This window comes from Coffea eugenioides, chromosome 11 (genome assembly GCF_003713205.1).
Source record: "Coffea eugenioides isolate CCC68of chromosome 11, Ceug_1.0, whole genome shotgun sequence".
NCBI classification, from domain to species: Eukaryota; Viridiplantae; Streptophyta; class Magnoliopsida; order Gentianales; family Rubiaceae; genus Coffea; species Coffea eugenioides.
Genome location: NC_040045.1, coordinates 6904464 through 6915530, shown reverse-complemented (window position 1 = coordinate 6915530; position 11067 = coordinate 6904464). Strand labels below are relative to the sequence as shown.

The window sequence follows — 11067 nt, the reverse complement described above, 5'->3', positions numbered from 1 at the left end:
AGTCGCAGCTTTAGCATTTCATTCCAGGAAAACAGAGAAACAGAACAGCCAACTTTAAATGGTTGGTTCGGCTCACACACATGGAACCAGAATGTACATTTTATACCGTTGGAAAGCTGGGAATGTCTAGTTTCAAATGCCATTGATGGCATTCAATTTCAACATCGGAGCACAGAGTTATGGACGAAACAAGAAAACTGGTCTGAGCATTACGGGAACAGTTTCCAGGTTTACTAGCTTCACGAAAATAATTCCTTTGACCAACCAAACCTCAATATTTTTCCATGAAATTTTGTACACTGTCCATACAATATATAAACATCATATACAAGTCATTAAACCCTCAAAATTTCAGAAAAAGGGCCACGATCAAAACAGGGGTAGAATTGGAACTTTCTCTCATGCATTCCTTGAAGTTTATACTAGCTATGCACTATTAATCTACCATTTTGAGCACTAAACCAATATTAAATCCATCATCAAGCACCACATCAGCCATCAACCCAAGAGTGGGAGTTCATAGAGCCCACATTCAAAATTTTCCAACAATAACAAGCCACCTACATGAATATCTAAACTCCTAAGTGTAAAACAACCTCCATAGGCCAAGATTAGAGTGTTGGATCATTACCTACTTTGGTGGGTGTACAAGAGCAGAATTTCGGTCCCTTGAAGCTCCAAGAAAACCATGGAAAGTGAGCTCCTTTGATAGCTAGATGAACTCTCCAAGTAACAAGTTAAGTGTGGTGAAAATTTGATGTGAAATGGTGCAAGTTTGGTGAGGGAAATGAAGAAGAAAATGGAAGAACTTGGGTGTTGTTCTTTGCTCCCCTTTGGCCGGCTGCTCTAGAGGAAGAGAGAGAGAGTTGATTCAATTTTAGCTTCCAAGAGAAGCTTAAATTTGTGTGGTGTAAAATGGAGCAAAGTCAACTCTCATTAGGCTCGTTAGGGTGCGTTTGGGCTCGATTTTCTCTCGTTTGGTTCACTAGTGCACTAAACCTCTAATGCACTTATGTTCATATAAATATTATTCACTCTTAATTGTCTCGAAATAAGGGTCTAAAGTCCCTCAAATAAAGTCGCGCGTATGAAAACGCGTACCGTCAATTTTAACGCTATAACGCGAAACCTCCGAGAAATTCTTATAACGATAATACTAATAACTATCACTTGAGTATTTAAACATTAAAATACCTAATTTAGGTCCATTGTATAAGTCTTTAATATTCCAAGCCTATTGTACTCTCAATCGGGTAAAATTTCTAAGCACTATTCACTGTTCTCACTAAACGCGCTCCCGGAAACTAATTTTTGAAACAAGTCACTTTAAAAATATAATGAAACTATATTTCCACGTAATTAGGTTCAATAGGTCTAGAATATAATACTCAGAATAAATGAACAAGTAAATAATTAAATAAGCTCAAAATAGGGTTTTAATAGGAGTTTTACGAGTCCTCATATAAGTCGAGTATTAACTTCTCAAATCTCCAATAAATTTGTATCCATGCGTCTTTTGAAAAACTATCCACGCGTGAGTAGTATATGCTCACTTAGAACTTATTCACCTTTAATTCTCGATTAACTTTTCTTAATCTGCTATTGTCTGTTCTTAATTTCCCCAGGATAATCATATTCTCGAATATAATATCACCTTGACACACTCGTGTTCATTATTTCTCACCTAAACAATACTCCGAAAATTGAAGGTGTTAACGGGACGTTTTAAAAGCATAATGAAGACATTATTCCATACGAATGGATTTAAAATGGTCGTAATAAATTATTTGGGGAAAACAGGTGGATAAATACTTAATTAAACCATTAATATTCGATAAAAATACGAAATTTTTCGGGTCCTCACAGTTTGGATAATGGTTTATTTGCCAAATTTTATTTGATTACATCATAAACATATTTTTAATAATTTTTTATCTTTTCAATCATTTTTTTATTTCGCATAGATCACATTAAAAAAAGTACTACTGTATTTTTTTAAAGTATTATTTTAAATAATCTCCTATTCAAACACACTCAAGTTACCTTGAGTTGAAGACCAAGATGTGAGTATAAACGAATCGAGTCAATTACGAATATTATCTGCTCGACATTGAACAATTTACCTGTATTCGATCTCAAGTTTGAACTCGATCAAATGCTAAATTTAATGTTTGAAGTTGACTCGATAAAATTTAAGATATCTCCAAAATTTAAAGTATCTCCAAATTGTGTTAGAACTCAATTACTTATAGGTAAAATATGTAAATTATCTAAAAGTTAAGGCATTTCAATAATTTTGTTCAATGAGTACTCGAACACAATATCATCTCGTATTTGACTCGAGTTCGATCATCTATCTAGTTAAACTGCTCACAAATTACTCGCGAATAGCTCAATTATTGATTGCTTTAGACCAAGGCTGATACATGCCAATTTGTTGTAGTCGTCCCGTTGGTTTGGATGGAAAGTGAGAGATACTGTCCGTTGCATAGACATAATGAGAGGCACGTTTAATCACAGAACAACAGTGGACCCTCCCCTTCCCATTTTACTCAGATTTTCATGTCCTAAGTTACAACCAAGAAATTCTTAAGTCTCGATGGAGGTGGGAGATTAAGGATTCAATTCTTGTCTCTCACCAGTCACTAGTTGTGGCTTCCCCACCCTCTCCCCTTATATTAGACTAGAATAAATTATACAAATTGTTATCGTTGTTGATAAAAATAAAAATAAAAAGGCTACAAAAATCACCGATCCAAATGCTAGCTGGCCAGATCTTTCCTTCCTCTTGGTTTTCTTTCTTCTTTGCTCATTGTGTTTATTTTTCTAACATGATTTGGATAAACATGCTGTGTATATATTTCGAATATGCATATAACACATGTTCTCAAATTTTGTTAAGTAAGATATAAGGATTAGCATTTAATGCACTAATACTTTAGTAATATTTTGCTTAAGATATAAGGATTAGTTTTTTATGCACAATTTTCCTTTTTATTCATCTCAAATTATAGTGCAATGAGAAGAATATAGTTAATTTTTTGCTTCTCTAAAGTATTCTTATTTAATATACTTCTTTATCATTAAATACAACCTATCTTATTTAATATAGTCAATTGTTTCAGTTTTCCCCTCAACCTCTGGGGCATACTGTAAAACCCACGTTCTAGCACATGTGTTTATTAATTTGTTTTTTCCAATTAAAAAAATAGTAGAAAAATTATTATGCGTAAAAATAATAATGATAATAGTAATTTATTAATAGGATAGGGTAAAGGATTTGTTAGGGGTTAGTAAGGGGATAAGAGTTCATAATAAACTAAAACTCTTATCCAAACCACCTACTAGTGGGTAGTGCTAACTAAGAATAGAGGAGAAGAAGAGGGCGTCACCGTCGAACAAGCAGGCGATTAAACGCCTAGACCTGTAAGTTCCGAGCACACGCTAAAATTCTTTTTCTTTGAAGTCTATATAATTCCATGAATTATTTTGAAAATTTCATGTATATATGCATGATGATATATTTAGACTTGTAGGAGAAATTTAGGTAAATTTATATTTGGTACGATAGGAATAGGGTGCTAAATTTTAGCTATGGGGTAGGATGGAATTGAAATCTTTATTCTGTTATTAAAAAAAAAGGGGAGAAGAGGGCGTTGCAGCAACTGCCCCGTCGTCGTTGTTGTGCGTTGTTGCTGAAGCACAATGCAGAAAATTTGGTGTGTGAAGGCAAAGCCGCCAGCACCTGCTAGCGACATGAAAAGGTTGGCCTTTCGGCTAACTAAATAGGACCCAAAAAAAAATTGAAGTCAAGAATTATGATGCTGCCAAAGCTTGACAAAAGCTTTGGCAACACCAAGTGAAGTAAGAAACAAAAAGGGCCAGGCAAGGACGGCCAAGGAAAAAAAAAATATAATAGTAATAGTATAATATATATATATATATACACACATTTATACATAATGGCAAGTATATTTGGATTAGAAAGATAGCATGGGCTTAGTGGATATGCAGTAAATAAATTATAGAAATAAATGGACTATCTTCTACGAACTAACATAGGAATTTAAAATTTCAAACCCAGCATAAAGATAATTCTCGGAGTTAAAGATTAGTTATCTAAAATTATACTTAATCGATTAAGTCTAAGATACTTAAATAGAAATTTAAAACATCTTAATCTAACCTTATTAGATTAATTTAGACAATGTAAGATGAGTTTTAGATTGTAAAACGAAATGCTTAAACTCATAATAATAATAATTAATAAAGCAATGATAGTAATAATAATAACAATATAGATATGGATAAAATAAATTAAGGTTATAAGCAAAAATAAAAAGATAAATACAAGTGGAATAAACTAAGACAATAATTATAATGATAAGTCAATATATAACACCTGCACATGCACAAAAGTGGAAGTAGATAAAAAGATAATAGTAACTGATTAACAAGTATATATAAGTGGTAATAAAATAAAATATCGGTGACGAGGATGATAATAAGAATGGATAATAATGAATTATAAATATGTATGGTAAGATAATAGTCAAGATAATAAATATGATTTTGATAATTATTTTCTTCTAAATTAGGAAACTTTACAAAAAGGAAAACTTTCCAAATTAGGAAACTTTCTAAAAATAGAAACATTCCAATTTAGGAAACTTTCCAACAATAGAAATCGTCCAATTTGAGAAAATGCTATTAGGGTTCATATTATGGTCTAGACATGAATTTTCGACTTGCTCAGAGTCTGTATATTTATGCATCCGTAGGAAATATCAACTAATTAGGAAACCTATGCATTTGATAGGTACGACACAAGTTCAAAAGACCTAAGGTAGTCCCACTCGAATAACCAGACAAAGGTAGGTGGTACTTACCCTTCTGAGATTTCAAAAGTTTAAAGTGAAATTTTTGTTATCGATTATATTTTTATGTGTTAATTTGAATTGTTTTTTATTAAATGATTTACTTGACTATTTAAATAAGTTCTATTTTGACTATGCAAAAAAATAGACCATGTGACTTATTTGAAACTTCTTGATATGTTATTATATACCAAATGAGTTGTATCTTTTATGAAATCAAGAACTATGCGTGTAACGTGTGAAATGAATTTATATCAAAAAAAGCTCAAAACAGTCATGGAATAGACGATAGGGGCTATAGTCCTGTTTAATGGTTATGGTAGCTTGATATAAAGTCCAGCCGATTGACAAGGTCATGGTAGTCTGGTATAGAGTCCGACCGATTGACCCATGTATGTAATGAGACCAATCAGTAGTCATGAAATCTATTGATCGCCCACCTAGAAGGGGTTTAATCTCTAGGCTGAGTACTCAGTAGCCGGTCATTACATGTACTTGTTATGAGCTGATATGAAATGATTTATGAATTGATATGAAGAGACTTATGAGTTAATATGAAATGATTTATGAACTGATATGAAGAGACTTATGAATTGATATGAAATGATTTATAACTTTGTGATTTTTCATGTATAGTTATTAATAAGATGCTTTTAAATTGCTTGTCAATCGTTACTACTGATTGTTTTATAAACAACGTTACTTTTATGATTATGGATGTGAACGGTGTGCAAATAATTTGATTTATATCGATATATGTACCTATAAAGTTATGAATGCATGGTCCAACAAAATGGTAGATATTACCTACTAAGCGATTTGTCGCTCAACCCAATTTTTACCATCTTTGCAGATTCTGAAAAGTATGAGTTGATTTACGTAAAAGACCCTGAGGATGACTTTTATTAGTTTTTAAGTGAACAGAAGTTAGCATGCTAGCTACTTCTAGTTAATTTTATTTGCTTTGTTTCCACTGTTTCAACCAGTGAATAAATGTACAAATTTATTGGATATTCGTAAACTACCATTTATATAATGTTTGTACCGCACTTTATTTAGTTATACTATTTAGTACTTTTAAAGTTTAGTCTTGTTAAATATTGCCTTGTATTTTTGAGCGGGACTTGAGAATATAGCGGATGTCGCGTGACGGGCGAGTGCGGGCTCGGGGCGTAACACATACCCATCCCGCACCAATGCTCTTTCTATTCTTTTTTCTAGCAACATTTATTTATTCAAAGTTTCCAAAGGCAAATAAGTGTGCCCCCGAGCCCGGGGTTTAAATTTAATGTCACAATTCATATTTTATTTCCATGCAAATTTATATTGAAATAAAAAAATTTTCCCTCCTAATAAGTCCAAACATTGCACTTGAATTTGGCATTTTGTGCACATATGATTGTAGGACCCAAAAAATGGGTTGCAGCATTATCAGCACCATTATGTTGTATTGTCAAATCGGATTTTATTGGCTTCTTTTGTATGTTTTGTAGGTAATGACAATCTTTTGGCAAATATTAATCATACTTCACTTTTTATAACAACACTCCCACTGTTATCTTTATTATATAATTTTTATTTAATAAACTACATAATTAAAAAGGATGGGGAGAAGACCATTATGAAAAAAATGAAATCCAATCTTTATTAGCAAAGGTAAATCGATGAAAACTTTGGAACCTTCTTTTTATATGTTTTTATATTTTTGCATTGCATGTTGTTGACTCCTCACTCCCCAACCCCTAATCCCCCGTTTCCAGTACAGCATTGGAAAAGAGAGACATGGAGCAAATTTGAACAAATCGGACGGACATGAAACAGCGTTGGACAAGCATGGCTGGAGCTTATTGTACCAGATATTTCACATTCTTTTACTTGAAATTAGCTGCAACAGTAACAATTTCTCTTCTAGCATGCATATTCCCACTACATACTCGGTTTCCAGGCTTTTTTACACTACAAACACAAACTGCCCTTATTGCCAAACTGCCTTATTTCTTACACCAACATCTGAGATCATGATTGGAAAAGATTCTGGAGATTTTATAGGGCTTCAACATATAACAGCAATCCCACGTCTTTTGAATCCTAAGCAGCTTGTCAGCTGGTTTTCGTCTCACCACTGCCTGCACCAGCCAGCGCCTTCTTTATCATCTCTTTGTTCTGGAAGACGGCAGCATGAATTTCATCAAAATGAGGTTGTATTGCCTTCTTTGTATCTTCAACCCATTTCCGAACTTTCTCATATGGGTCCAATATCCGTTTCTGAAGCTTCTCATCCACAAGCTACATTCAAAACCAAGCTGAAATGAGAGTTTATCACAATAGAGTTGTTCATACAAGATTTCTTCGCAAAGTCAAGGTAAATATAAGAAAAGATAAGGCGTAAAAGGGCCCTTGCCTACAAGTTTAACCGCCAGAAGAGTGAACAAGTAGGAAAGCAAGATCAGAAACAAGAAAACTCTATCAAGACGGTTGTTCCAGTTTAGCCATGGCTCTTCAAGCATTGACAATAAGCCATCTCAATCAACATGACTCATCTCGACAAACACAAGGTCCGAACCAGAATCATGGCCATAGATTGGGTATTCACTTTATCCTAGAAGTCGACAAGGACTCAAAATTTTCTATTAAAATGTGCATCCCAGCAAGTGATACTACTATCCTGGAAGAAACCTAGCTGAAGACGAGCAGAAACAACAGGATGACTATTTCACTTGGGCTTTCAGAGGTACAGCTTTTTTAATATCTAAATCACTTTTCACGAGGTTGATATCACAAGGTTGATATAGAAACTATGTTTGCAAAGAAATACAACTAACAAGAGGAAAGACACCTTTTTTTACCTCAAGTTGCATAATTTCGCAGACCAAACTCAGGTCTGCTATGGAAGGTTCAGAGTTTCCCAGCAGAAATGGTCCATCACCCTTGAGCCAAAAGGATTCAATCTTTGCTAAAGAAGCTGACAGGAGCTTTTCAGCTTCTGCTGCTGCTTGAGGATCCAAAGGCCGGCCAAATAAAGGTGCAAGCGTAGTATTGAGGACTACCCCAACTGTCAAGATAAGCATACTTCAGAATGTGGTATAACATTAACAGGTAAACAGTGCTGATCATGAAGACGGAAAATAAAAATGAGACTGCTCTATATGTAACTGGGTCATTTTTAGACAAAAATCCAGTTATTCAAAAAGATTAATTTTTCCTTCTGCAGTTCTTCAATAAGGGATGGGCGGCCAACAAACATTAACTGCTCCAATTGCCAAATTTTAGGAACAGGCCAGCTTACTCAGACTAAGATTTCTACTATATCCAGTAACTCTACCATGATTCTTATACTTCTTCACATGCTGCACTTGGGTTTCGATAATAAGTCCAAAGTATTTGCTTGTTTCGACATTTTTGCCCAATTGGTCATGGACGTTTAAGTGTTAAGTGACCCTCATATATACTCATCTTTTTGCAGTCTGTTAAGTGACTCTAGCAAGGAGACGAGAACAATGTACCACTCATTCATCTCATGTCTTTTTGTTCAAAAAATGAGAGGTAGATGTCAAAACCCAGAATTCCCACAAGGAAAATTGAGCTCATTCAAAACCATCCCAGATCTTTCTTATATTATTATCAAGATTCACCCTACAATTCCCTGTTTAATTTTTTTTGTAATTTGGTGACAAATAGCTTTCCAATAACACCAGACCACAGATAGAACAAGAATAGTTAAAATATAGTGCTTCAAAACCAAAGCTTAGCACCTGAACCCCGTCGTATAGTGGAGTGATGCCAATCTAAAGCTGAGTCAATCTGTGCTCTTTTGAACACGTCTGCAGGATACCTTGGAACATGAATGTTCAGAGTAATAAGAACTGTGAAATCAATAATTAGAGCACATTCCAGCATCAGCTAGTGGAAATGCTGAATGTAGAACTAGGATTAGGACAACCAGTTTGTATGGAATATCTGTGTATTCTAGAAGCATGCCCACTTATATAAATACATGAAAATCTTGACTTCTGATTTTGTACCCTTTCCCATTGTCCATAATTAGGGCATCAAGAAAGATTAGAACGGATATCCAAAGAAAATAACAGACGTGAAAGCATATGTAGGATCTATAACTGGCCAAAAAATAGTGGCACTTGTAACGGTGCCTGCTTTTGGGAGTCCATTAGCATATTGAAATAAAATTCAGGGGACGACTGAATTCATATTTGTCTTAGAAACTAGCATGCGTTTATTTAATGTGAAATACCTTCTAAACTAGAATGCACAATGATGAGACTTACCAATGTTCCGCAATTCCAGGAAAAGCAGTTGCCAGAAATCGAAGAATAGCATGACTGCAGAGGACATTAGATGTGTGAATTCCATTAATATTGCGCACAGAAAGTCCAGGGATCAGTTAGCTAAGACGGGTAGGAGAAAATGATCAAATAAATGGAGACTAGGAAAAAAAAATCCAGAAAAAACCAGAGCAGCCACTTGTGTGCTTCATTATTTTCCCGTCATTTCTTTTCATTTTTCCTTTCTTTCAGGGAAGACGAAGGCAGGCCATCAGTACCAGAAATGGAAATGGAACTAAGTCTAACAACTTATGAGTATATTACTACAAATCAATGCCAGTAAGACCGAAAAGAACCTAAATTGACATCATTGGATCAGTCTCAATTAACATAATTTCATCATATATCAACCATAACAATTTGCATGACGAAGAACCTTAATTTGACACACGGGATCATCACACTTCCCACAGAGAGAATAAGAGGGGCACCCGCTATCCAATATTCAAAAGATTTAGTTTTACCCCTTCAAAATTTTGAGATTTTTTCAAAAGAAGTCTTTCTAAAGCATAACAATTAGCAATTTGAAAACTATAATTTCCTTTATATCGCACTAGATGCTGGCCCAGAAGCAAAAATTAACGCACAAAACCATAAGAATAAAAACATATCACGGTTCTTTCTCCCATCTGATGATTAGAAACTAAAGAGTCCTATACATATCTTCCAGCTTCACACTTAAATTACCTCTCAAAAAGCCTGAATTTTCCATCAACATCTATTGCTGGGACTTGCTTCATGGGATTGATTGCTGAAACAAGATCAAATTCATGATTATATTCCAGAAAGGAAAAGGCAAAAATCCTGTCTTTATATTTTGACCCAACATACAAGAAGACTGTACAGCAACATACTTACTCACCTTCGTATTCAGGAGATTTGTGCTCCCCTTTAGCCAGCTGGATTTGGACTTCTTCAAACTCAATCCCATTAGCCCTTTTCACAGACAAGTCCAAGAGCCATGAAAACAATTTAGATTGTCTCAAAATGAAGAGAGAGAGAGAGAGAGAGAGAGAGAGAGAGAGAGAGAGAGAGAGAGAGAGAGAGAAGTTAGAAATCAAGGAAAAAGAACAAATGCATTAAAAAATCCTTACTTGCAGAGTATGAGAACTGCCCGTGATGGCTGAGACCCGCGATCAGCAAACACTTTTAACTTCATCTTGCTCTTCAGCGGTGATCAGTAGTGAGGGATTATAGATGAGGTTCCAGCTCTTTGCAGAAAGCAATTGAGATCTGATGAGTAATGCGGACTCGCCCCAGCATTTATATAAACATTTTATCCGGAGAAAAGCACGTATGAAAGTTGTTTAAAACGTTGAATGACCGGAAAGACTGGGACGGCCGAAAGAGCGCCACAATTAAATGGACGTCCGTCATATGGGACCCACGTGGCCCAAACACAAGTTTAAGCCTTAGAGTGATTTAAGCCCATAGGAGTTTAGCGATTTTAGTTGGCTTATTGAGATATGGACGCTCTCCTATAATTGCAGAAGAACCGATCCATTTACGATTACGAAACCTCTTAAGTGTGGCTGGATAACGGTTTATTTGCCAAATTTTATTTGATTACATCATAAATATATTTTAAATAATTTTTAATCTTTTCAATTATTTTTTTATTTCACATATATCACATTAAAAAAAGTATTACTGTATTTTTTTAAAGTATTATTTTAAATAATCTCCTATTCAAACACACTCAAGTTGCCTTGAGTTTAAGACTAAGATGTGAGTATAAACGAGTCGAATCAAGTACGAATATTATCTGCTCGACATTGAACAATTTACCTGTATTCGATCTCAAGTTTGAACTCGATCAAATGCTAAATTTAATGTTTGAAATTGACTCG

The 11067-nt window shown here is 34.5% G+C and overlaps 1 protein-coding gene across 1 annotated transcript; it reads right to left on the bottom strand.

Moving 5' to 3' along the window:
* Window positions 1–6669: 6669 nt before the first annotated feature.
* Window positions 6670–10438, bottom strand: LOC113751816 (glutathione S-transferase T1-like). Its single transcript, XM_027295967.1, has 7 exons — window positions 10312–10438; window positions 10080–10153; window positions 9905–9968; window positions 9161–9214; window positions 8630–8709; window positions 7724–7929; window positions 6670–7163 (listed from the first exon to the last, which is right to left on the bottom strand). The coding sequence occupies exons 1-7, from the start codon at window positions 10374–10376 to the stop codon at window positions 6978–6980; spliced, it is 729 nt and encodes a 242-aa protein (XP_027151768.1). The 5' UTR covers window positions 10377–10438; the 3' UTR covers window positions 6670–6977.
* Between the last annotated feature and the right edge of the window lie 629 nt (window positions 10439–11067).